The sequence below is a fragment of the Glycine soja genome, chromosome 8, assembly GCF_004193775.1.
Source record: "Glycine soja cultivar W05 chromosome 8, ASM419377v2, whole genome shotgun sequence".
Lineage (NCBI taxonomy): Eukaryota > Viridiplantae > Streptophyta > Magnoliopsida > Fabales > Fabaceae > Glycine > Glycine soja.
This window is the reverse complement of record NC_041009.1, coordinates 29,094,478-29,117,222: the sequence shown is the minus strand read 5'-3', so window position 1 is coordinate 29,117,222 and position 22,745 is coordinate 29,094,478. Positions and strand designations below refer to the sequence as shown.

Below are 22,745 nucleotides of genomic sequence, written 5' to 3'. Positions count from 1 at the left end.
ACTTCATATTCACCGGAATAAAATGAGCAGATTTGGTGAGTCGATCAACTATGACCCACACAGCATCATGCCCACGACTAGTCTTGGGTAAACTAGATACAAAATCCATAGATATGCTCTCCCATTTCCATTCCGGAATTTCCAATGGCTTCAATTCTCCTGATGGTCGCTGGTGCTCAGCCTTAGCCTTTTGACATGTTAAACATCTTGCTACATATTCAACTACGTCTTTCTTCATGCCATGCCACCAAAAACTTCTCTTCAAATCTTGGTACATCTTAGTCATTCCTGGACGGAAACTAAGACGACTTTTGTGCGCTTCTTCCAAGATCTTAACTTTCAAATCATCTAAAGATGATACACATATCCTCCCCTTGAATCTAATTAACCCGGTTGTGTCCTTCTCAAACTCCACATTCTTATCCCCCATTGCATCTAACACCTTGCCTTGCAAAAACGGGTCATCCCCTTGAGCTTCGCGTATGTGATCTACGAATTCATTTGTGATCTGCAATGCTCCCACAAATAAGCTCTTGGGTCGCATCTCGATTGCTAGATTCAGATCTCGGAACTCTTCTATCAATCTCTGCTCCAAACTCATCATAGTCGCAACATGCAAGGACTTCCGACTTAGCGCATCGGCTACTACATTAGCCTTTCCGGGATGGTAGGAAAGACCAAAATCATAATCCTTGAGGAACTCCATCCATCTTCGTTGCCTCATATTGAGCTCCTTCTGATCGAACAAGTATTTGAGACTCTTGTGATCACTGAAAACTTCAAAACGAGTACCGTATAAATAATGCCTCCAAATCTTTAAAGCAAAGACAACTGCTGCTAGTTCCAAGTCATGGGTCGGATAGTTAACTTCATGAGGACGTAATTGGCGTAAAGCATAAGCCACTGCTCTTCCCTCTTGCATCAACACGCACCCCAAGCCTTGCCCGCTTGCATCGCAATACACTTCAAACGGTCTCTTAGGGTCAGGCAAAATTAACACTGGAGCTGTCGTCAACCGCCTCTTCAACTCTTGGAAACTTTGCTCACACTTCTCATTCCAGACAAACTTCTCATTCTTACGGGTCAACTTAGTTAGGGGCAATGCCAATTTAGAAAATCCCTCAATGAATTTTCTATAATAGCCAGCCAACCCCAAGAAGCTTCGAACCTCCGTTGGAGTTGTCGGTTGTTGCCACTCCATAACCGACTCCACCTTGTTCGGATCCACCGCAACCCCATCCTTAGAAATCACGTGCCCTAAGAACTGCACTTTCTCCAACCAAAAGTCACATTTTGACAACTTGGCGAACAACTTCCTATCCCTCAGGATATGCAACACAATCCTCAAGTGCTTCTCATGCTCATCCTTATTCCTCGAATATACTAGGATATCGTCAATAAACACAACCACAAACTGATCCAAGTAATCATGGAATATACGGTTCATATAGTCCATGAAGATGGCAGGGGCATTAGTCACCCCAAATGGCATGACTAAATACTCGTAGTGCCCATACCGAGTCCGAAACGCAGTCTTTGGGATATCTTCCTTCTTAACTCGGATTTGATGATATCCAGATCGTAGATCGATCTTCGAAAATACCGTCGGTCCCCTTAATTGGTCAATCAAATCATCTATCCTTGGTAGAGGATATTTGTTCTTGATAGTGACCTTGTTTAACTGCCGGTAGTCTACACACATCCTCATACTTCCATCCTTCTTTTTAACCAACAAGACCGGCGCTCCCCACGGTGATGCGCTTGGACGAACAAATTGTTTGCTCAAAAGGTCCTGCACTTGTGCCTTCACCTCTGCTAGTTCTACCGGAGACATTCTATAAGGCGCGATCGACACTGGATTTGCCCCAGGCACCAAGTCAATAATGAATTCCACTTCTCTCTCAGGTGGTAATTCACAAATGTCGTCAGGAAAAACTTCTGGAAATTCTGACACCACCGGTATACTACTAACTTCAGCGTCCTCTTCCACATACATAGAGAACAACACCATGTAAGTTCGAACATCCCCCGTTCCTTCGTCGGCCGCATCCCCTTTCAAAAATTCACTTGGAACTACATCTCCACCAAACACTAGCATCTTCTCCTTATAGTCTAGAAAAATATGGTTAGTAGATAACCAATCCATCCCCAAGATCACATCTAGATGAGCTAAAGGTAGGCAAATCAAATCCGCCATAAAAGATCGACCCTCAACAATTATAGGACACTTCAAACACACTCGAGAGGTGGTTACAGGCTCGCTCGTCGGAGTAGACACCACCATATCATATGGTAACTCCGTCGCACATAACCCCAACCTCTCCACACATGCATGAGATATGAAAGAATGCGTGGCACCTGAATCATAAAGTACATCTAGTAGTTTATCAACAATCAAACACTTACCCCGTATCAAATCGTCGGAGGCAGCCGCTTCTGAACTACTCATAGCAAACACCCGAGAGGGTACTTTTGGTCTTCCACCACTAGTGTTGTTGTTGCTAACATTACCGCTCCTTGTGGAATTAGTGGGTCCACGATTGACGGTGTTGGAATTGGCAGTCACCGTCGGTCTCCCGGTAACCCTACATTCTCGAGCATAATGGCCCACCTTGCCACAAACATAACAACGGTTCTCCTGTGTCTGCTGGAGCTGTGGGCAATTCCTCTTAAGATGCGGTCCCCCACACTGAAAGTACTGTACTCCAGTCCCCCTTGACTAGCTCATATTGGAGGTAGCCATAGGTTGCTTCCCCTTGTTGCTAGCATACGGCTTCATCCTCTTGTTACTATTCCCCCTAAAAGGACGGTTTCTCTGAGGTCCTCCCACGCCTCTAGCTTGCCTCTCTTTCATCTTGTCCTCAAAAATCCTGCATTTTGTCACCAGCTGATTAAAATCCGTGATCTGCATGTAACTAACCGCTTGTTGGATCTCCAACCGAAGCCCATTCTCGAACTGAGCACACAAATCTTCCTCATTCCGAGCATCTTGGTATTGAGGCCAATACTGCAGAAGCTCATTAAACTTAGCCGTGTACTCCCCAACAGACATGTTTCCCTGCTTCAAGTCCAGAAATTCCCTCGCCTTCCGCTTCCTGAGATCTCGCGGAAAGTAATTCTCCAGGAATTTGTCCTTGAAGGCATTCCAAGGAATCACGCCTCCAGGTGCAACAAATGAAGGCTTCACGAACTTCCACCAATTCTCGGCCTCTCCTTGTAGCATAAATGTCGCATACAGGACCTTATGCTCCTCAAGGCAACCCATCGCCTCAAAAATCTTTTCCGTTTCAGCTAACCACAACCTAGCACCTTCCGGATCATAGTCTCCACTGAACTTTGGCGGGTGGTTCTTACGGAAAGCCATGAGTCCCCGATACTCCGCCGGCTCCACATCACGTTCCTGCACTAGAGTGTCCAGCACAGCTGTGATGCGGTCGAGGACATCACGGTTCTGATCCCTACCACGTCCTGCCCTACCTATCCTGTAGGGAAACTATTAGTACCCAAGAAATCCTAAAGAGAGAGTGTACCACACAGGCTATGACAATTATAATAACATCCTTCTCTTTATACATACTTATACACACAACAATCATATGAATCAGTCACACATCCATGCTCAAGACAAGAAGGCAGAAATACACACAATGTGTGACTTAACGTCACTCCCCGAAACCTACTCCCAAGTTTCAGAGATACACAGCATTCACACAGCAAGACCATAAACAGGTTCACTAGAATCCAACTTTTGCTCTGATACCACCAATTGTGGCGTCCCCAAAATAATGACTGGTTTAATGGTAATGATTTAAATAACGAAAACCATGGTAAATTTTTTTTTCTTCTTTTTCTTTTTCATTTCTTTCTCTTTTCACCATAACTAGGTTTAGAAGGAAAATCCTCACTATAGAGTCCTGAATGGCCAGTTCACAACTCTATTCGGAGTCATTTCTTTCTTACCGTTCATAATCTCTAAAACTAATTTGTTGTTTCAAAAGGAAGAATGTACCAGCCATTACTTTAGGTCGTCACGTGAAAATAAAAGAATGAAATACGGTCGGTAAACTCTTTTACAAATAAAGTTGCAAATGCTTTCTTCTCAAATAACAAGATTGATCATAAATACATTCATCATTTAAAGCTGTCCAAAATATGGGAGTTTTACAAAATGCATAGTGTCATCCAGAGCAAAGGCATCCACAGTGGTGGCTTCAGCCACATGTATACAATCATCAAATTCCTATACAACAGGTCTACCCATACAAAAACAAAGGAGTAAACCTAACAGTCAATCCTAGATACACCCACCCTCAAAAAGTATATAAAACTAGTCCGAAGAGCTGTCCACTAGGATGAAGAGCCTCCGCTGATCGCCATCTCCCCCGGGCCACTATCCTCCGTAGAATATGCCTCAGATGCCGACATGACTTCCTCGAGAGAATCCACCTCAAGAAGTGGATCCTCATCACCCTCTAAAAAGTCAAGAGCATCCACAGTAGGCTCAGGAGGTAGCTCCTCAAGATCCTCCTCAGGGTCTTCCTCGGATGACGTTACCTCGATCACTTGGACGGGCTCCACTAGACGATATGGTGTAGGCGTGGATAGTATCCACTCCACAGTGCGCTGAAGCGTCCGTGCAGGTTCATCTGGATGCACCAAAGAAGTAGCTGTGAATCGAATCGTGCCCCGAAATCGGCACCTCGCGTTGCCTTCGAGGGTCTCCCAAGCTCCCTCTAGGCACTCCATCTCTACTCGATCATGGATTAGCTGCGCCGCCATCACGATCTACAAGAAAGAAAAGAAAGGGGTAGACTCTTTCACAAGAATCTAACTATGCCGCAAGACAATGCGTCTCATAACCACTACATGCAAGTAAAAGGGGTATCTTAAGGCTTTTCATCTCTGGTAATCGATTACACAGCCTTGGTAATCGATTACCAGAGGCTAAACACGAATTACACAGCCTCAGGACATGAAACCTGCAAAAATGCACTGTGTAATCGATTACACATGCCTGGTAATCGATTACCAGTGACCCATTCCTCTGTGTAATCGATTACACAGACTGGTAATCGATTACCAGAGGCTCCCTTAGTTTCCTGACTTCGTTTTCAAGCCTGGTAATCGATTACACCCCGTGGTAATCGATTACCAGAGACCATCTTAGCCTCCTGCCTTCATTTTTAAGCCTTGTAATCGATTACCCACCCTTGGTAATCGATTACCAGTGGCAATAACCCATATATCACACAAAGTTCATAGCTGGCCAGTCACCACAAGCCTCCTTGCTTTGTGGTCTTTGTTCCTTTTATCTGTTGACTGCCAGGAGCTCGCCTGTTTAGGTACATCACAGGTTCTCACTGACTGACTATGCCCAGGTTGGGTCGGGTCGGGATTGGTCAAGCTTGGTTTTGGGCAATAGCACCCCACCTGACGTCCCCAAGGTCTCCTGACCCCCGCGACATATCTCCAGGTACCACTCTGTGGTCAACGAATAAAAGCAGGAAGTTTCACCCTTCTACACTTCCTCATCTCTAGCTTGTAGGATTATGGGGTACCCATCACATGTGGTACTAGGTGGCGGTCGGGCGATGGTGCACAACAAGTTTTCCACATCCACAAAGCGTGCATAAACCCACCATCCCCTGTTGCCCACCTCCATCTGAGCTCACGTACTCCCACGTAGCCCATATCCTCGTTTCTCTCAACACCGGGTCCCCATCAATCCTCTCAAGCTTCCACAACATCCAAGTACTTGAACATTCACACAGCCCAAACTATCACAGCCAAGAAAACAGGGCAAAGGCAGAAAACTCTGCCCAAAACACAAACCAAAATCACAGCTTTTCTCACTTAAAGACCCCAGTAACAATTCCTTCGTTCCAATTCGTTAACCGTTGGATCAACTTGAAAATTTTACTGGAAGTCTCTAGTACTTAAGCCTACATTGTGACCGTTGGGATCTACTAGCAAACATCCAGAACTCATTCTGTACTACTCTTTCCACAGCCCACCACACACAAGCATTTTTCTGCACAAAGCCAAAATTCTGCTGCACCTATTTGACAGTAAAATTCTGCATAAGTGCAGATTTCGAAAATCACACTTCCTCTCATCCAATCTTGCCCAAATCAAATCCTACAAGTCCCAAATCATGTATCAATCATATCTAAACCAAAGTCAAGCTTTAAAGCACAGCAACACAGAATCTAGGTGTCCAAAACCCCTCAATTCAATGGGTTTTCTAGGTTTGAGAAGTGAAATTGAGAATGAGGTAAATTTGGAGCAAACTCTCACCTCACACAAGTCCATAACATCAATTTAAACTTGTTCAAACTGGACTTACGCCTAAAATTTCACCGAATCAAAATTTGACTCCTCAACACCCAAATTTACCCTAGAAATGGCTCTTTGTTCTCTTTGGTCATTGGTTTTTCTCTCTAGCGCAGTCCAAGCTTTCTCATAAGTCCTAAATGACATTTCAAGCTAAGATTAACTCACTCTAACCTCTAAATACTACCAATTCCAGATTTGGCCTTCCAGCCCTAAAAAATTCACTCTTTTTCCACTCCTAACACCACATTCTCACTTTCTAACCCTAGGGTAGTTCTACCCTTCATCTCTAACAGTTTTCCATAAGAAATTTCAGCACATGAACATCACAAGCATCATCATAAAAACCCTAAAACAGAATGGGTATGTTTAACTCATCCAAACATGGCAATTTCAACATGCTTTCCACAAATTCCTTCACAAATAACTATCATGAAGCAGAAACTTAGCAACACTACCCATCATATTTCCCAAAACCCCATACCCACGAAAATCAAGAGAGAAAGAAGTCCACCCAAACCTGAAATTTCGAAGTCCCACTCGTAGACACGCACATCACGACTTCGAAAATGCCCTCCTTTCGCGATTTGGAGCAGAAATGGGCACCAAAGGTTGAAGCTTTGTTGGGCAACAATGGTGGAGGAAGAAAAGAGAAAGCTACGTGAGAGAGGGAGAGAAAAGGCTTCTGAATATGTGGGGCTGAGTGAAGAGAGAGAGAGAGTTGCTTTTTGTTTTAAAAAAAAGGGTTTTCTCTTTTTCTATTATTTTATTTAAGCTATGCCACATGTCTCCATTTGAGTGGAGCAAAAAGGGCCCACTTTCTCTTTTGATTGTGACCCATACTCAGCCACAAAAAGTGAGAAAAATCTGACCTTTGAAACGCTAAAATCCTGCCTCGGTTTGCATGTCGTTTCTCTGGTTCCAGTTTCTCTGCGTCCGTCGGGGCCAGTTTTCGAAAGTAAGCAATATGTATATCAAAACGCTCAGAATAAAACCCCGAGTGTGGTTCAGAGGTTGGTTTCGTTAAATTTTAAGTCGCACGCAAAACGATGATTTTTAACTAATTAATTAAGAATTAACCCATAACCTCCCAGTTATGGATTTCTCTTCCTTAATTAGCCTAACCCGCTTATCTTGCCCCCACTATTCCTACTTCTATCAAGAACATATATGCATATACACTGAATAATACTTATATATATATAATCATTCAAAATACATCGTTTCCCAAAAATTCCGGGTAGAAATTTCTAGGATGTTACAACAAGTTTATGGAGAGTTGAATGTAAGGTATTTGGTTCAAAGTTTGAATGTGTTTGGATGGAAAATGAAGATAATAACAATGGTGTTCAAGTAGGATTAAAGAATGAAGTTTTAGAAAGATGAAGAAGGAGAATGAAGAAGGGGGTTGGAAGAATCACTCCTCCGGAATTGGTGTCACACACAAGGTGGTGTTCCTTGATAAACCAATTTCTTGAATCACTCAAGTAACTAAGGAGATTCACTCTCACACTTTAGAAGGTGATTAAAACTCAAATTCAAGGTCTATTTTTTTATTAGAAAATGTGCAGTCTATAAATAGAAATGACATCAAGTTGGTTACACAAGTGAAATGATCACAAATAACAACAATTAATGGTGTCATTAAACCTAATTAAAACTAGAATTGATAACAACAATTGATGGTGTCATTATACCTAATTAAAACTAGAATTAAGACACATAAACATATGGAAAATTGTGCAACTCCTTGGTCAGCCAAGAGGCAGCCACAATCCTAGAGTTTTCACCTTATTAAACCTTAATTTATTTAAATTAAAACAAGCCCATAGGTGGTGCAAATCCCAAGAGAATTGAAAGCCACTTAAACACAAGTTTGGGCCTTTATTTCAACTAACAAAATGCTAATAAAACCACTCAACAATAGTGGCACCCTCTACTCTTCTTGGAACATGGTGCAATTAACAATCCGAAGCTTCTCCACTTGTAACTTGGGCCTAAATTCAAATAGCATGGTTAATACTTGTTGAAGAGCTTCCTTGGCCTTCTTTGTTCTGGCCCTTGCCATAGGTCCTCCAAGTCCTTCTAAAGGTTCCTTGCCCTTATTCATTGCCTTGTCCTCATCAACAATCACGAAATGGCAAAGTCATTAGTTGGGCATCCATATGCAGGTCGACTGACAAAGGATGAGAAGATTTTTGTTGCTGATACGACGAAGTCGATGGTAAAGCCAAGAAATATTCTGTTGACGTTGAAGGATCACAATGACAACAATTATACAACAATCATACAAATTTACAATGCAAGATATACTTATCGTTCCTCCATTAGTGGCAGTAACACTGAAATGCAACAACTGATGATGATACTTGATTGAGATAAATATATTCACTGGCATAGGCTGAAGGATGATAATGTTGTATGTGACTTGTTCTAGAGTCATCTTGATGTAGTAAGGTTAACCAATTCTTGTAATTTGGTTTTTTTGATCAACAATACCTACAAAACAAATTGGTACAAATTGCCGTAGATTGATATTGTTGGTGTTACACCAACAAGAATGACATTCTCCGCTGCTTTTGCTTACTTGGAAGGAGAATGTCTTAATAATGTTGTTTGGGCTCTGCAGCGGTTTCTGTTAGACAAGTGGCCTCAGATATCTTAAGAAGGGGGGGTTGAATTAAGATATTACAAACTATTTCCCCAATTAAAATTCTATCGAGTTATAAATTCCCTTAATAATGAACTTCTTAAATATTGATTCAAATAGAACAATTTGAATATGAATATAAAACAATAATAAATAAAGGAGTTTAAGGGAGGAGAAAGTGCAAACTCAGATTTATACTGGTTCGGCCACACCCTTGTGCCTACGTCCAGTCCCCAAGCAACCCGCTTGAGAGTTCCACTATCTTGTAAATTCCTTTTACAAGTTCTAAACACACAAGGACAATCCTTCCTTTGTGTTTAGAATACTTTTACAACAAGAGACCCTCGGTCTCTTAATCCCTTTTCAGAATAAAGAATAAGAGAAGAAGAAATCTCTCTTGAAAGAGATAGATTGAACAATTTGAGCACTCAAATAATTCCTTATTGAATCACAAGTGTTTTGGCCAAGGAATTTGTAAGAGGATAAAACAATTTTGCTTGTTAAGAGGATAAGACCTTTTTGTTTTGAAAACTCCTCGCAAATTCGTGTCTCAAGTAACATATATATAAGCCTTTGATGGCCATTCAAGAACCAAATAAAAAGACGTGACTGTTGAGAATATTTTCTGAAAATCTCCTCTGGTAATCGATTACAGTATGTGTGTAATCGATTACAAGCTTTTAAAATTTGAATTAAAACGTTCAATAACTGCTGGTAATCGATTACCATATATGTGTAATCGATTACACAGTGCAAATTTTGATTTCAAATTTTAATAGCTGTTGTTAATCATTTTTGGCCACTGGTAATCGATTACATCCTCTGGTAATCGATTACCAGAGAGTAAATCTCTTGAAAAACACTTTTTAACTTAAATTTCTTGGCCAAACCTTTTGCTACTTCAATTGGAATTCCCTTCCTATTTAATATACTCTTCCTAAGACTGTAGAGACTGTCTTGATCATCCATCTTGAATATCTTTGATTTCTTTGTCTTGAATAAAGCTTTGAGAAACATGTGATCCTTTGGCATCATCAAAACATTCATCTTGATCCTTTGTCTACAATCTCCCCCTTTTTGATGATGACAATCCCTGAAATCAAGACAAGTTATATACAAGATGATAGCACGTTCACACAGCCCTTACTCCCCCTATCTTTTGGCATGTATGCCTAACTTTAATGATTTTAATTGATTTCTAACCCAAGTTCTAGGTTCTCTCCCCCTTTGGCAACATCAAAAAGAACTAAGCAAACCAATTAATATCTAAACAGAGCCAAACATTAAACCAAAATAGATCCAAACATTGTCATAACCAACCAAAGGAAAGTCGAGAAATATAATAGAAGTGCACGATTACGATAACTAGAGTAGCAAAAAGCCAAATACATGGCAATAAAACATAATACTAATAATACTTAATCATAATAATAACAAATAAGCTAAGAGGATGATGGAGGCGGTGGTGGTAGATCAAAGCAAGTACGGATGAAGGAGACATCGTCTTCAACTTTGGTGATCCTTGATTCCATGGCATCGAACCGCATGTCGACTTGCAATTCCATGGCATCAAACTTGTCACCAACAAAAGTCTGAAGACCATCAAACTTGCCAAAAGCCTTCGAAGAAGAGAGGAATTATCTTCAACTGGTAGATTGCCTTCATCATCAGCGGGTTGAGCACCCTTTTTGACCCAAGAGCCATCATGCTCTTTGCGGTAACCAAAAGAAGCAATCACAGCAGCACCAATTAAAAAGGATCTCTTGATTGGAACATAAGGTTCAGAATCAAGAGGAATTTGAAAATGGTGAAGAAAGAGAGTGACAAGGTGTGGATATGGCAATGGAGCATTTAATCGCAATGCCTTATGCATGCGATATCTGACTAAGTGTGCCCAATCAAGTTGACGCCCGGGGCCCACATGATAACAAGATCTTCCTCAGAAACCCGGGCAAGGTTGGAAGATCGTGGAAGCAAAATACGCACAATGAGATAATGAAGGATCCAGCTTTCAAAAGCCAATGACCCGGCAAGAAGATGTCCAGTCATATCCGCATGGTTGGTGCAAACCAACTGGCGGGCATCATGTGCAGAGAAATCAAATTTCCAATCTTCATTCAGTGTACCTTCAAATGGTACACCGTCACTAGACAATTGGGTTAAGTCATGGAAAAGGGATTGGTCAATGACCATTTTTATCCCAAAAACCTCAGAAATCAAAGTACTTTCCTGAATTTCAAGGTTACAATAAAAGGCTTTAACCAATTCAGGATAAACAGGCAATTGTAATGACATGAAATGTATGAGACCTAAGTTCTGAAATGCTTGAATGAAATCAAAGCTTTCAGCAGAAAAGAATTCCATATCTATGAACTTAAGGCCAATAATGGAACGAGATGAGAAAAGGTTTGAGTATCGTTTCTGCTGTTCTTCAGAAGAAAGTGGAAGAGGATAAGAAGGGTGGAATTGGTGTTGTGGATGCGCTGGTGGCTCCGGAACGATGAGCTCTTGAAGCCGAAGTGGAGGTGGATGAACCCTTACGTTTCTTTGATGATTCTGCCATATGATGGAGTTTTTGTAGATTTCAATCGGTGAAATCAAAAGAAAAATGAAAAAGAAGAAGATTACAAGTTATGGGAGTCGTTTTGATGAAGAAATGAGTAAGATAGGAAGGTTTGAAGGTTTGGGAATGGAGGGACGTCGCAAAGAGGAAGAGACTGCGCAGGGGTTTCTGAAAAACGTGGTATTTATAGACCAGGACGCATTGTAATCGATTACAAGTAATGGTAATCGATTACAGGTGGAGGCAGCCTACTGGTAATCGATTACATGAATACTGTAATCGATTACAAGCCATCTGTTCTAGTGTAATCGATTACAGTATTCATGTAATCGATTACCAGAACAAAACAATAGCCTTTTCCTAAAAGAAAACTTATTTCTAAGTCTAAAAACTTATACTATCTTAAGACTTAATTATACCGACAAGAAAAGGAAAATATATTAAACAGAAGCAAGCGTCATACTTAATCAAAACACAATCAATCAATCATAAACTTTACCTATCCAAATCACTAAGGTCTAAAAGGCCTAATTCTCTTCTTATTGAAAAGAATATATCCTTTGGGAGAGGTTTTGTAAAGATATCAGCAACCTGATTCTTTGTATCAACAAACTCTAGCAAACAATCTCCCTTTAGAACATGGTCTCTTAGAAAATGGTGCCTAATTTCTATATGTTTCGTTCTAGAATGTTGTACAGGGTTTTTGGATAGATTTATGGCACTAGTGTTATCACACCTAATAGGTATGCGATCAAGAAGGATACCATAGTCAGATAATTGTTACTTCATCCATAAAATCTGTGCACAACAACTGCCGGCAGAAATATATTCCGCTTCAGCAGTGGATAAAGCAACACTGTTTTGTTTCTTACTATGCCATGAGACAAGAGCAGATCCAATGAATTGACAAGTTCCACTTGTGCTTTTTCTATCAGTTTTAGATCCGGCAAAGTCAGAATTAGAATATCCTATTAAGTTACGTGTTGAGTTCTTAGGATACCATAATCCTAAATTGATTGTACCTAATAGATATCTCATGATTCTATTTACTGCACTCAAATGTGATTGTTTGGGGTTGGATTGAAACCTAGCACACATGCATACACTAAACATAATATCAGGTCTACTAGCAGATAAATAGAGAAGAGATCCGATCATACCTCGATACTGTTTCATGTCTATAGACTAACCAGATTCATCTTTATCTAAGTAACAGCTAGTATTCATCGGTGTAGCCATGTGTTTTGCACTTTCCATCCCAAATCTTTTGATCAATTCCTTGCAGTACTTGGCTTGATTGACGAATATACCTCCTTGAGTTTGCTTGGTTTGTAATCCCAGGAAGTACTTTAGTTCTCCCATCATTGACATTTCAAATTCACTTTGCATATCAAGGGAAAACTCCTTGCACAATGAATCATTAGTAGATCCAAAAATTATATCATCAACATATATTTGAACCAACAAAATATCATTATGCTTTCTCTTTATGAACAATGTGGTATCCACTTTTCCTCTAGAAAATTCTTTTTCTAGGAGAAAATTGCTTAAACGTTCATACCACGCCCTAGGGGCTTGTTTCAAACCATAAAGAGCCTTTTGCAATTTATAAACATGATTTGGTTTATCCGGGATTTCAAAACCTGGGGGTTGTTCAACATATACTTCTTCTTGAATTAAGCCATTTAGAAAAGCACTTTTAACATTCATTTGATAGAGCTTAAAATTCATTATGGATGCATATGCTAAGAGCATTGTAATGGCTTCTAATCTTGCAACTGGAGCATATGTTTCTTCATAGTCTATTACCTCTTCTTGATTATACCCTTTTGCTACTAACCTAGCCTTATTTCTAATAATTATGCCATGTTCATCTAATTTATTTCTAAAAACCCATTTTGTTCCTATGACAGGATAATTTTCAGGTTTTTCTACTAGTTTCCACACATTGTTTCTTTCAAATTGATTTAGTTCTTCTTGCATGGCAATGATCCAGTTATCATCTACTATGGCTTCTTTTATATTTTTAGTTTCAATCATAGATACAAAAGCCATATTATTGCATAAATCTTTAAGAGAATGTCTAGTTGTTACCCCTTTTGAGATATCAGCAATAATGTTGTCAAGGGAATGATCTCTTGAAGCTTTCCATTCTTTTGGAAGTTCATCATTGGATTTGACTTCTTCTGGAGGATCTTCATTGTTTCCTTTATCATTTCCTTTAGAATCTTGTCCATGAATATGCATTTGTTCTAAAGAATCTGCAATATCATCTAGCATATTCTTTCTTGACAAGATAGCATTTGATTCATCAAAGGTAACATGAATGGATTCCTCAATATTCATAGTTCTTTTATTATATATCCTATATGCTTTGCTTTGTAATGAATATCCAAGAAAGATACCTTCATCAGATTTTGCATCAAATTTTCCTAGATTATCTTTACCATTATTGAGCACAAAGCATTTGCAACCAAAAACATGTAGATGTGAAATGTTGGGTTTTCTACCATTATATAATTCATATGGGGTTTTCTTTAAAATGGGTCTTATTAAGGCCCTATTCATGATGTAACATGCAGTATTGACCGCTTCAGCCCAAAAATATTTTGGAAGAAAAGTATCATTTAATAAAGTTCTAGCAATTTCTTCCAATGACCTATTTTTCCTCTCAACAACTCCATTTTGTTGAGGGGTTCTAGGTGTAGAAAAATTGTGTTCAATACCATGTTCTTCACAAAATGATTCAAAATCTTTTTTTTCAAACTCACCCCCATGATCACTTCTAATAGATGCAATCTTAAGATTTTTCTTGTTTTGTATAACTTTAGCAAGTTTTCTAAATGCTTGGAATGCATCACTTTTATGAGTAATAAATAATGTCCAAGTATATCTAGAGAAATCATCAACTATAACAAGGGCATAGTAATTTCCTCCAAAACTCATGGTTCTAGATGGACCAAATAAACCCATGTGCAATAATTGTAAGGGTTGAGTAGTTGAAACAATATTTTTAGGTTTGAATGAGACTCTAGTTTGTTTGCCCTTTTGACATGCATCACATAGTTTATCTTTTTCAAATTTCAATTTAGGCAAACCAACTACTAAATATTTTGAAATTAATTTATTTAAGTGATCCATGTTTATGTGAGCAATTCTTTTATGCCATAACCATGGATCATCATCTTTGCTAAGAAAGCAATGATTGTTTTCTATTTTTAGGCTTAAGTTTATCATGTAAACATTGTTGACTCTATATCCTACATGCTTTATATTAATGTCATGCTTATGTTCTATAAGACATTTTTGAGAATCAAATGATACTGGATAGCCTTTGTCAAATAATTGACTAACACTAAGCAGGTTGTGCTTAAGACCTTCAACAAGTAGAACATTTTCAATGGAGTTTGAAGAAAGTTCTTTGTTCAAAAACTTGTGCTATTCATCTTTTTCATTCCATTCTCCCTTTGCCAAAAAGAATTCGCCAAGGACTAACCGCTTGAATTCTTTTTGTATCTCTCTTCTCCCTTTTCCAAAAGAACGAAGGACTAACCGCTTGAATTCTTTTGTGTCTCCCTTCTCCCTTGTCAAAGAATTCAAAACGACACAGTCTGAGAATTCTTTTGATTCTTCCCTTTCCCTTATACAAAAGTTTTCAAAGGACTAACCGCCTGAGAATTCTTTTGTATCCCCATTCACAAAGTATCAAAGGTTTAACCGTCTGAGATCTTTGTCTCAACACATTGGAGGGTACATCCTTTGTGGTACAAGTAGAGGGTACATCTACTTGGGTTTGACTGAGAACAAGAGAGGGTACATCTCTTGTGGATCAGTTCTAGTGGAGGGTACATCCACTAGGTTCAAAGAGAACAAGGGAGGGTACATCTCTTGCGGATCTTTGCTTGTAAATGGATTTTTACAAGGTTGAAATAAATCTCAAGGACCGCAGGTCGCTTGGGGACTGGATGTAGGCACGGGTTGTTGCCAAACCAGTATAAAAACTCGTGTGTTTGTTTCCTTCTTCCCTACTCTTTTACTTTCCGCTGTACATTTAATTTCCGCTTTTACTTTCTGTTAAGTTTCTCTTCTACTCCTCATTCTCTTAACAATTTAGTAAAAGCCTTAAAAGAGTAATTTTTTAATTAGTAAAGGTTTAGGAATAATTAATTCAACCCCCCTTCTTAATTATTCTGAGGCCACTCGATCCAACAAATTAACCTCCTTAAAAATAATTACGGATAAAAATAACACAACAAATAATCAAACATCAAACATAATTACTAATAATATATATATATATTGGCTGCTCTTCCTCCGCGGCCGTAGGAGGGTCCTTGACAACACGTTCTTGTTGTCACTGTCTACGAGCTGATGTAGTAGGCCTTCACTGCTGGGGGGCATCATCGTCACTCGCGTCTCTCCTTCCCAAGGCTTTTCCTATTGCTCGGCCTAAAGCCCAACCAAGACCTCTAGTTTTAACCATTATTTGCATCCTATTTAGTTTTTTTTAACTAACTAACTAACATTTTAACATATCATATCTTAAATTTTCTTTTCAATCATAATTTAAAATTGAAACTTCTTTATAATTGCCTTTAAATCATTTTTTTTACTAACTTTAACATCTTAAAATATTTTAATTTTTATTTTCAATCATTCTCTACAAATAACAATTTCAATTTTTTTAAAAGATACGTTTTCAATCTTAATTTTCACCAACTAACATTTTTAAATATTTTAATTATTCTTTTCAATCATTCTCTAAAAATAACTAACAATTTCTAAATTTTTAGAAAATACGTATTCAATTATTATTTTAACTAACTAACATTTTTAAATATTTTAATGTTTATTTTCAACCATTCTCTAAAAAAGACTAACAAAATCTAATTTTTTTTTAAAATAGGTTTTCAATCTTTATAATCACTGACTAACATTTTTAAATATTTTAATTATTGTTTTCAATCATTCTCTAAAAATAACTACCAATTTTACAATTTTTAAAAATGTGCTTTCAATCTTTTTTTGCTTTCAAGCTTTTAAAAATATCTTATATTTTGTTTTCAATCACTTATTACAAAAAAAAAAAAATTATTTCAAGAGTATTTTACCTAAAATTAAAAACTTTTGTATTTTTTCAATCGTTTTTTAAAATTAAATAAAAACTGTAAATTTTTTTATAATTTGCTTTCAATTATTATTTTTACCTAAAAACTCATTGTCTAAAAATAAGTAACAATTTTCAACTTTTCAAAAATATATTTTCATTATTTTATTTCACTAAGTAACATTTTTAAATATTTTTTTTTAATCATTCTCTAAAAAAATAACAATATCTATATTTTTAAAAATATGTTTTCAATCTTTATTTTCACAAACTAACATTTTTCAATATTTTAATTTTTGTTTTTAATCATTCTCTAAAAATAACTAACACTTTCAAAAAAATTTAAATTAGGTTTTCAATCTTTATTTTCACTAAGTTACATTTTCAAATATTTTTTTTCAATCATCCTCTAACAATTTCCAAATTCGTTAAAATATGTTTTCATCTTTCTTAGAAACTAACTATCATTTTTAAATATGTTAAATTTATTTTTCAATCATTTTCTAAAAATAACTACCAACTTTTTGAAATATGGTTTCAAACTTTTTTTTAATATCTAATCTAAAATCTAATCTTAATAGTAACTAACATTTTTTTCATACATAAAACCATTACTTCCTAATACCTAATCTAATGTTATTTATAACTAAGATGTTATTTTTGGTTTTCACTCATTTTCTTAAACAAACAATCTTTTACAAATTAAATTTTCGTTTCATAAATTTTAACAAATTTATTTTTTCTAATCTAATTTTTGTTTTTCAAATCTAATGTTTGTTTTTCAAATCTAATATAATCTAATCTTACTAATAACTAACATAAATATTTCATACATAAATTCAATAATAAATAAATCATACACAAAATCAATAATAAACAAGTAAATAACATACTAAACAATTTATAAAATAATTCACATATAAATATTTTCAATTAAAAATAATCCATACTTTTATTTCAAATAAAAATAATTTTTTTTTTAAAAAAATATACGGATTGCTGATTCGTATGGCTCATACAGATTGTTAATCCGTATCGTTCATACGGATTGATAATCCGTATGATTCATACGGATTGCTGATCCGTATGACTTTTTTCACAAACCAAAGGCACATGTAGAGGAACAAAACCGCAATGAAGAAGAAGATAAACACAGTGAACACGAAGAAAAACACAATGAAGAAGGAGAACAAGTAGCAACAACCAGCAACAAACATCCAAAGTGGCATCGTCCAAGCAACAATAATCAGTAACAAACACGAAGTATAAGAAGAATAACTTACCTCGAAGGAGAACCCTTGTAGAAGAAGAAGAAGAAGCAACAATGCATGAACACAACAACAACCACAAACATCAGCAACTTCACGTCACCGAAGCACGAATGCATGAACGCACGAACGACAAGTCCTATGGAATAGGAAGAAGAAGCAGGAAGCCAAAGAGGAAGGAAGAAGCTCAACAGTGACAAGGAAAAATAAGCATTTATAGGGAAATAGTAACTTGTACGGACGAGTCACTATTTGATTTTATAGCAAAGGGTGAAGGACATTGCCCTTTCACCCTGCGTGCTGGGTGGTCCAGCAAAAATGCTATGTGCTAACACTCTTTTTACTTTGGCAATGCGTCCACCTGGCATCGAGAGAGATCGAGTCTTTCCATTCTTTCTTTTCTCCACCGGCAATTTCGGGCGACACCATCGATTTCCATCTGCGTTTTTTTTTTTCTGTCCAAAAAATTGGCAAACCCGTAACTCTACCAAATCCCCGGGGCACTTTCGTAACTTCGCCTCCCCGCTTAACTTCCTTTCCTTTCCTGCGTCAAAGCCAATCTCCACCGTCGGATCCATCTCCCAGATCTCGAAACCCTAGAACCAACGTTTTTTATATAAATCGCAATTCAAACCCTGTCTCTCTTTCCCAATCTTTCTTCTTTCTTTTTTTCTACTTTCTCCTCAGAGCCAGCCCTGTTCGTTATTTTTCTTTTTTTTTGTTTCGTTTCGTTCGGAACGCTGAGGCTGTGTCGTTGTTTTAGTGGGTGGATGGGAACGACGTCGTGTGAGAAGAAGAGCGTCGTGTACGTGAGCTGGGACGAGGTGTTCGTGTCGAACGACAAGGGGAGGAGGGAGGTTCATTACTTGCTTAAACGAAGAGGCGGTGGCTCGGATCTGGCCGTTTTGGGAAAAGAGAAGAGCCTCCTCAGACACATGTCGTATCGCTACGCCATTCGAAACGCCGCGTTGTTTAAGCCTTACTTGAAGCTCAGGTCGCGCAGAGAGGTTGTTGATTGGCTGGATTCAATTGTTTCAGGTTTGCGCTTTCGCCCTTAGATTCGAAACGCCGCGTTGTTTCAGCCTTACTTGGGATTTCTCAGATTTTGAGGGTTTTTTTTTTTTTAATTTTGCTTAGGGCGAGATTTCCGCTGGCTGGATCTGAAATTGAATGGTATATTCGTATTTTTTTTTCTTTTTGTTTTAAAACTTGAGATGTTTTTTTCGTTGTGGGGGATCTCTGTGATGAGGTTTGGGAAATGTTTTAATTTTTGGTTTTTTTCTGCATATTTGGATTCGCTAATTGAAATTAAATTTGTTGTTTTTGCGTTTTCAATCTTTCAGATTCGTCTTCAGGGGATGCGGTTATGGTGGGAAAACATGGTTATGAACCTGAAATTGGAGCCTTGAAGGTATTGTTGCTTATGCTAATATAATACCCCTTTTATCTTGGTTATCTGGGTTTGTTTTTCGGCTCTTTTTAATAGTATCTATTTTGTATTATTTTTTTTTTGTTGTTTTCGTAATTCAGGACAATCAATTGCAGAAGATGCACAGTTGTACAAAAGAGTTCTCATGGATAGGGTTGCCATGGACGTGTAAGAAAAGAAGAAAGCACTATCAGGCATATAAAAGAAATGGTTTTCAGATATCCGTGAGTCTTGTTTTTCATTTACCCTTTTCATTGAGTTCTTTTTTTTGGTTGGCCACACATCATTTGTAGTCTGACTCTGGGGATTTTGTTGTTGTTGCGATTTTAAATGTTTTCAGGTGCATGATTTTGTATTTGTTCTGGCAGAAGAGGACAAGCGTTTAGTTGCCTACTTGGAAGACCTTTATGAGGATTCCAGAGGCAACAGGATGGTTGTGGTGCGCTGGTTTCACAAAATTGATGAGGTTGGTATTGCTTTGCCGCACAGTTTTAGTGACAGAGAGGTTTTCTTTTCTCTTTATCTTCAAGATCTGAGTATTGAATGCATAGATGGATTGGCTTTCGTGCTCAGTCCTGGGCATTACAAAAAGTTTCAGAATGAGGCCTGTCGTACTCACTTGGAACCATTCATGTGCAACCACCAGTTCGATAATGATGATGTGAAACCCTTTGATATAACACGGATTAAGGGTTATTGGAAACAGGAAATTCTCAGGTACATGTATGCCCAATTGGACTTGAAGTCTAGTGGGAGTTCCGGGCAATCTGATGTTAGCCTGGAACTTGATGAAAATCATACATCTACTGCTTTTGTCAGACCTAAGAAGAGGCTGTGCCTTACTGAAGCAGCTGATGCCAAAGAAGCAGCTGATCTGGTTGGCCTTAGTACAGAAAATCTGAATAACAGCAATACTGGAAACAATTCTGGGAAACTGGTTGGGCACACAAACAAGACAGCAACCATTAAAGGGAAAAATGAACATGCTTCACACCATTTAATTGTAGGTTCCCAAGTCGAGGTCCTCTCTCAAGACAGTGGGATGAGAGGATGCTGGTTTAGAGCTTCTGTCATTAAGAAGCACAAAGATAAAGTCAAGGTGCAATATCAAGACATTCTGGATGCGGTCGATGAAACCAAGAAGCTTGAGGTGTGTTGAAACCTTCTTTTTATCTATATAATCTTTCATGGAAGAATAATTTTGTTTATATGTAGAGACTAATATAGTTTTTTTCTTCTTTGGTTAAGGAATGGGTTTTAGCTTCCAGAATAGCAGTGGCTGACTGCCTGGGTCTTCGAATGCGTGGGAGGACCATGGTCCGGCCAGATCCACCATCCAACAAACGAGAATTATCGTGGGTCGGTGATGTTGGTTTTGTTGTTGATGCTTGGTGGCATGATGGATGGTGGGAAGGCATTGTTGTTCAAAAGGACTCCGAAGCTAATTATCATGTTTATTTCCCAGGTATGCCTTTCTCCTCTTTCTATGTTAAATTAGCTTGGTAACTATTCTTTTGGTACTTAGATTATTACTTTGATTTTTATGTTTAAATTTTGATTAATCCCTATGGTGTAATGTCTTTGCAGGGGAAAAAGTGGTGTCAGTATTTGGTCCTGGTAACTTGAGAGTGTCTCAAGATTGGGTAGGGAATGAGTGGATATATGTGAGGGAAAGGCCTGATCTTGTGGCTTCTGTTTTATCTAGCTTGAAAACAAAGCAAAATTCCAATAACAGCCAATCAACTGGAGCAACCACCAGAGATGTAATACAATCCGGGCAATCAGATACTTGCTTGGATTCTGATAAGGATAGACCAAGAAAGCCTGAAGTGGTTCCAGACCTTTTGAAGAATGATTTGTTATCCCAGTTAAGGTGGAAGACCACCAGAAAGAGGAGACGCGGGAGCAGCGCCACCTCATATCAGAAGCCACAGTGCACTGACACCCATCAGAAGAGGTCGCCGAATGTTGTCACATCAAATGCTCCTGACAGTTTTGTGATCCCAGCATCATTAAAAGTTGATCATGATGACTGCAAGTATGTTGGGGATCCTTCCATCTTCAGTTCTTCAGTTGTGCCTTCTCTAACTAACATGGTTATGTGTAGGTGACTCCTTGATCCATTTCTTAGTTTCTGGGTTCTCTACTCTCACTCCTTTGCCTTCAAGTATGTACTTATTTAGCCCCTAAACCTTAATGCATCTTTTCGATGCCCTGTCTTGTCCAGATCTTCATCCAGGATCTCTTTTCTTCGTCAATTTCCTTTGTTAACATAGAAATTTATCTTAGGTTAGTCTTTTTCTTCCCCAACCTTTCATTAGTTTTGTGGTTTATGGCATCGAAGCCAAGGAGGCAAGGATGATGCCATACAAGTTTTGGCATAGGAAAAAGTGTAACGTAGTGGAATAACCGAGGATGGCTTTGACTTGTAGGATAAGATAGTGTTTTTTTTTTCTTTTTTTTCATATGGGAATGATCCAATGTAATTTGTGTTAACCTTCTCCTATAAGAATAGCATAGCAGTTTGCTTGTTCTTTTATATTTTGAGCTGAATTTTGAGTTAAATAGTTAACGTTTCTAAAGTTTTATAAGTTTAAAAATTAAGATTAATTATTAATAAAATGACTGAATTACTACAATATGACTGAATTATTAGTTAGATTTAAAAATTTGTACAAACAAAAAGTTTTAATCATTTGTATTATTTATTTTTAATTTTATTATGTTCGTGATAATATGATATTGAATGTTTTGTATATGAATTTAATATTTTATTTCTTTAATATTATATAACTTTATAACAGAAATATATAAAAAATTTCCATAAAAGTTATAGTTATCACTTAATAAATAATGGATTGATTTGAAGGTGTGGTGATGACATTCAAAAAAAAAAAATAAAATTAAAACAGATCATGTGTCAATTTAAGTTGTGAATTAGGTGTATCAGGTCAGAATAACTCAGGACACTAGCAAATTATTTTGCAACTCAATTCACAGATTAGAACCAATTTGATAGCTATAAATGTGATATAAAACGTAAAAGAGTAGAGATTTAAAACGTAAAAGAGTTACGCATTTTCTCCTTTTTATTTGTAACGCAGATATTAATGCTTAGTAAGATGACGATCGAATTTGAGTTTAAATCTCCCAACCTCTCATCATGATATTCTATTAAGTTGAATACGACTCCCCCACTGGTCAATCCCAATCATCTAAATTAGTCATATAGCCGCCTAGTGTAAATACATGAATGGATCCATCCAATTAGAATTTCGAAGGAAAAAAGCAGTAGGTACTCGTGCTTATTAATGCCCAGTTAAGCATTTCTTTGCCGCGTTAAATTTGATCATATATATTACATAGCACTTAAGTTTGATACCTGTAGAATAATT

General features: G+C 37.7%; 1 protein-coding gene across 2 annotated transcripts; it reads left to right on the top strand.

Annotated features, from left to right (window-relative positions):
• The first annotated feature begins 18,565 nt into the window (after window positions 1-18,565).
• On the top strand, window positions 18,566-21,891 carry LOC114422899. 2 transcript variants are annotated; one of them, XM_028389461.1, is made up of 7 exons: window positions 18,566-18,959; window positions 19,059-19,094; window positions 19,265-19,332; window positions 19,452-19,574; window positions 19,691-20,500; window positions 20,599-20,815; window positions 20,938-21,891. In XM_028389461.1, the coding sequence occupies exons 1-7, from the start codon at window positions 18,692-18,694 to the stop codon at window positions 21,459-21,461; spliced, it is 2,046 nt and encodes a 681-aa protein (XP_028245262.1). In that variant the 5' UTR covers window positions 18,566-18,691; the 3' UTR covers window positions 21,462-21,891. The 2 variants fall into 2 exon arrangements, with proteins under 2 accessions (XP_028245262.1, XP_028245263.1); XM_028389462.1 differs by lacking the exon at window positions 19,059-19,094.
• Window positions 21,892-22,745: the final 854 nt, after the last annotated feature.

Excerpts from the sequence above, each read along its gene's own strand:
- LOC114422899 (XM_028389461.1), top strand. The coding sequence starts at position 18,692 with ATGGGAACGACGTCGTGTGAGAAGAAGAGCGTCGTGTACGTGAGCTGG. Across the intron at positions 19,575-19,690 it reads GAAATGGTTTTCAGATATCC|GTGCATGATTTTGTATTTGT; the intron begins GTGAGTCTTGTT and ends AAATGTTTTCAG. Across the intron at positions 20,816-20,937 it reads TTATCATGTTTATTTCCCAG|GGGAAAAAGTGGTGTCAGTA; the intron begins GTATGCCTTTCT and ends ATGTCTTTGCAG.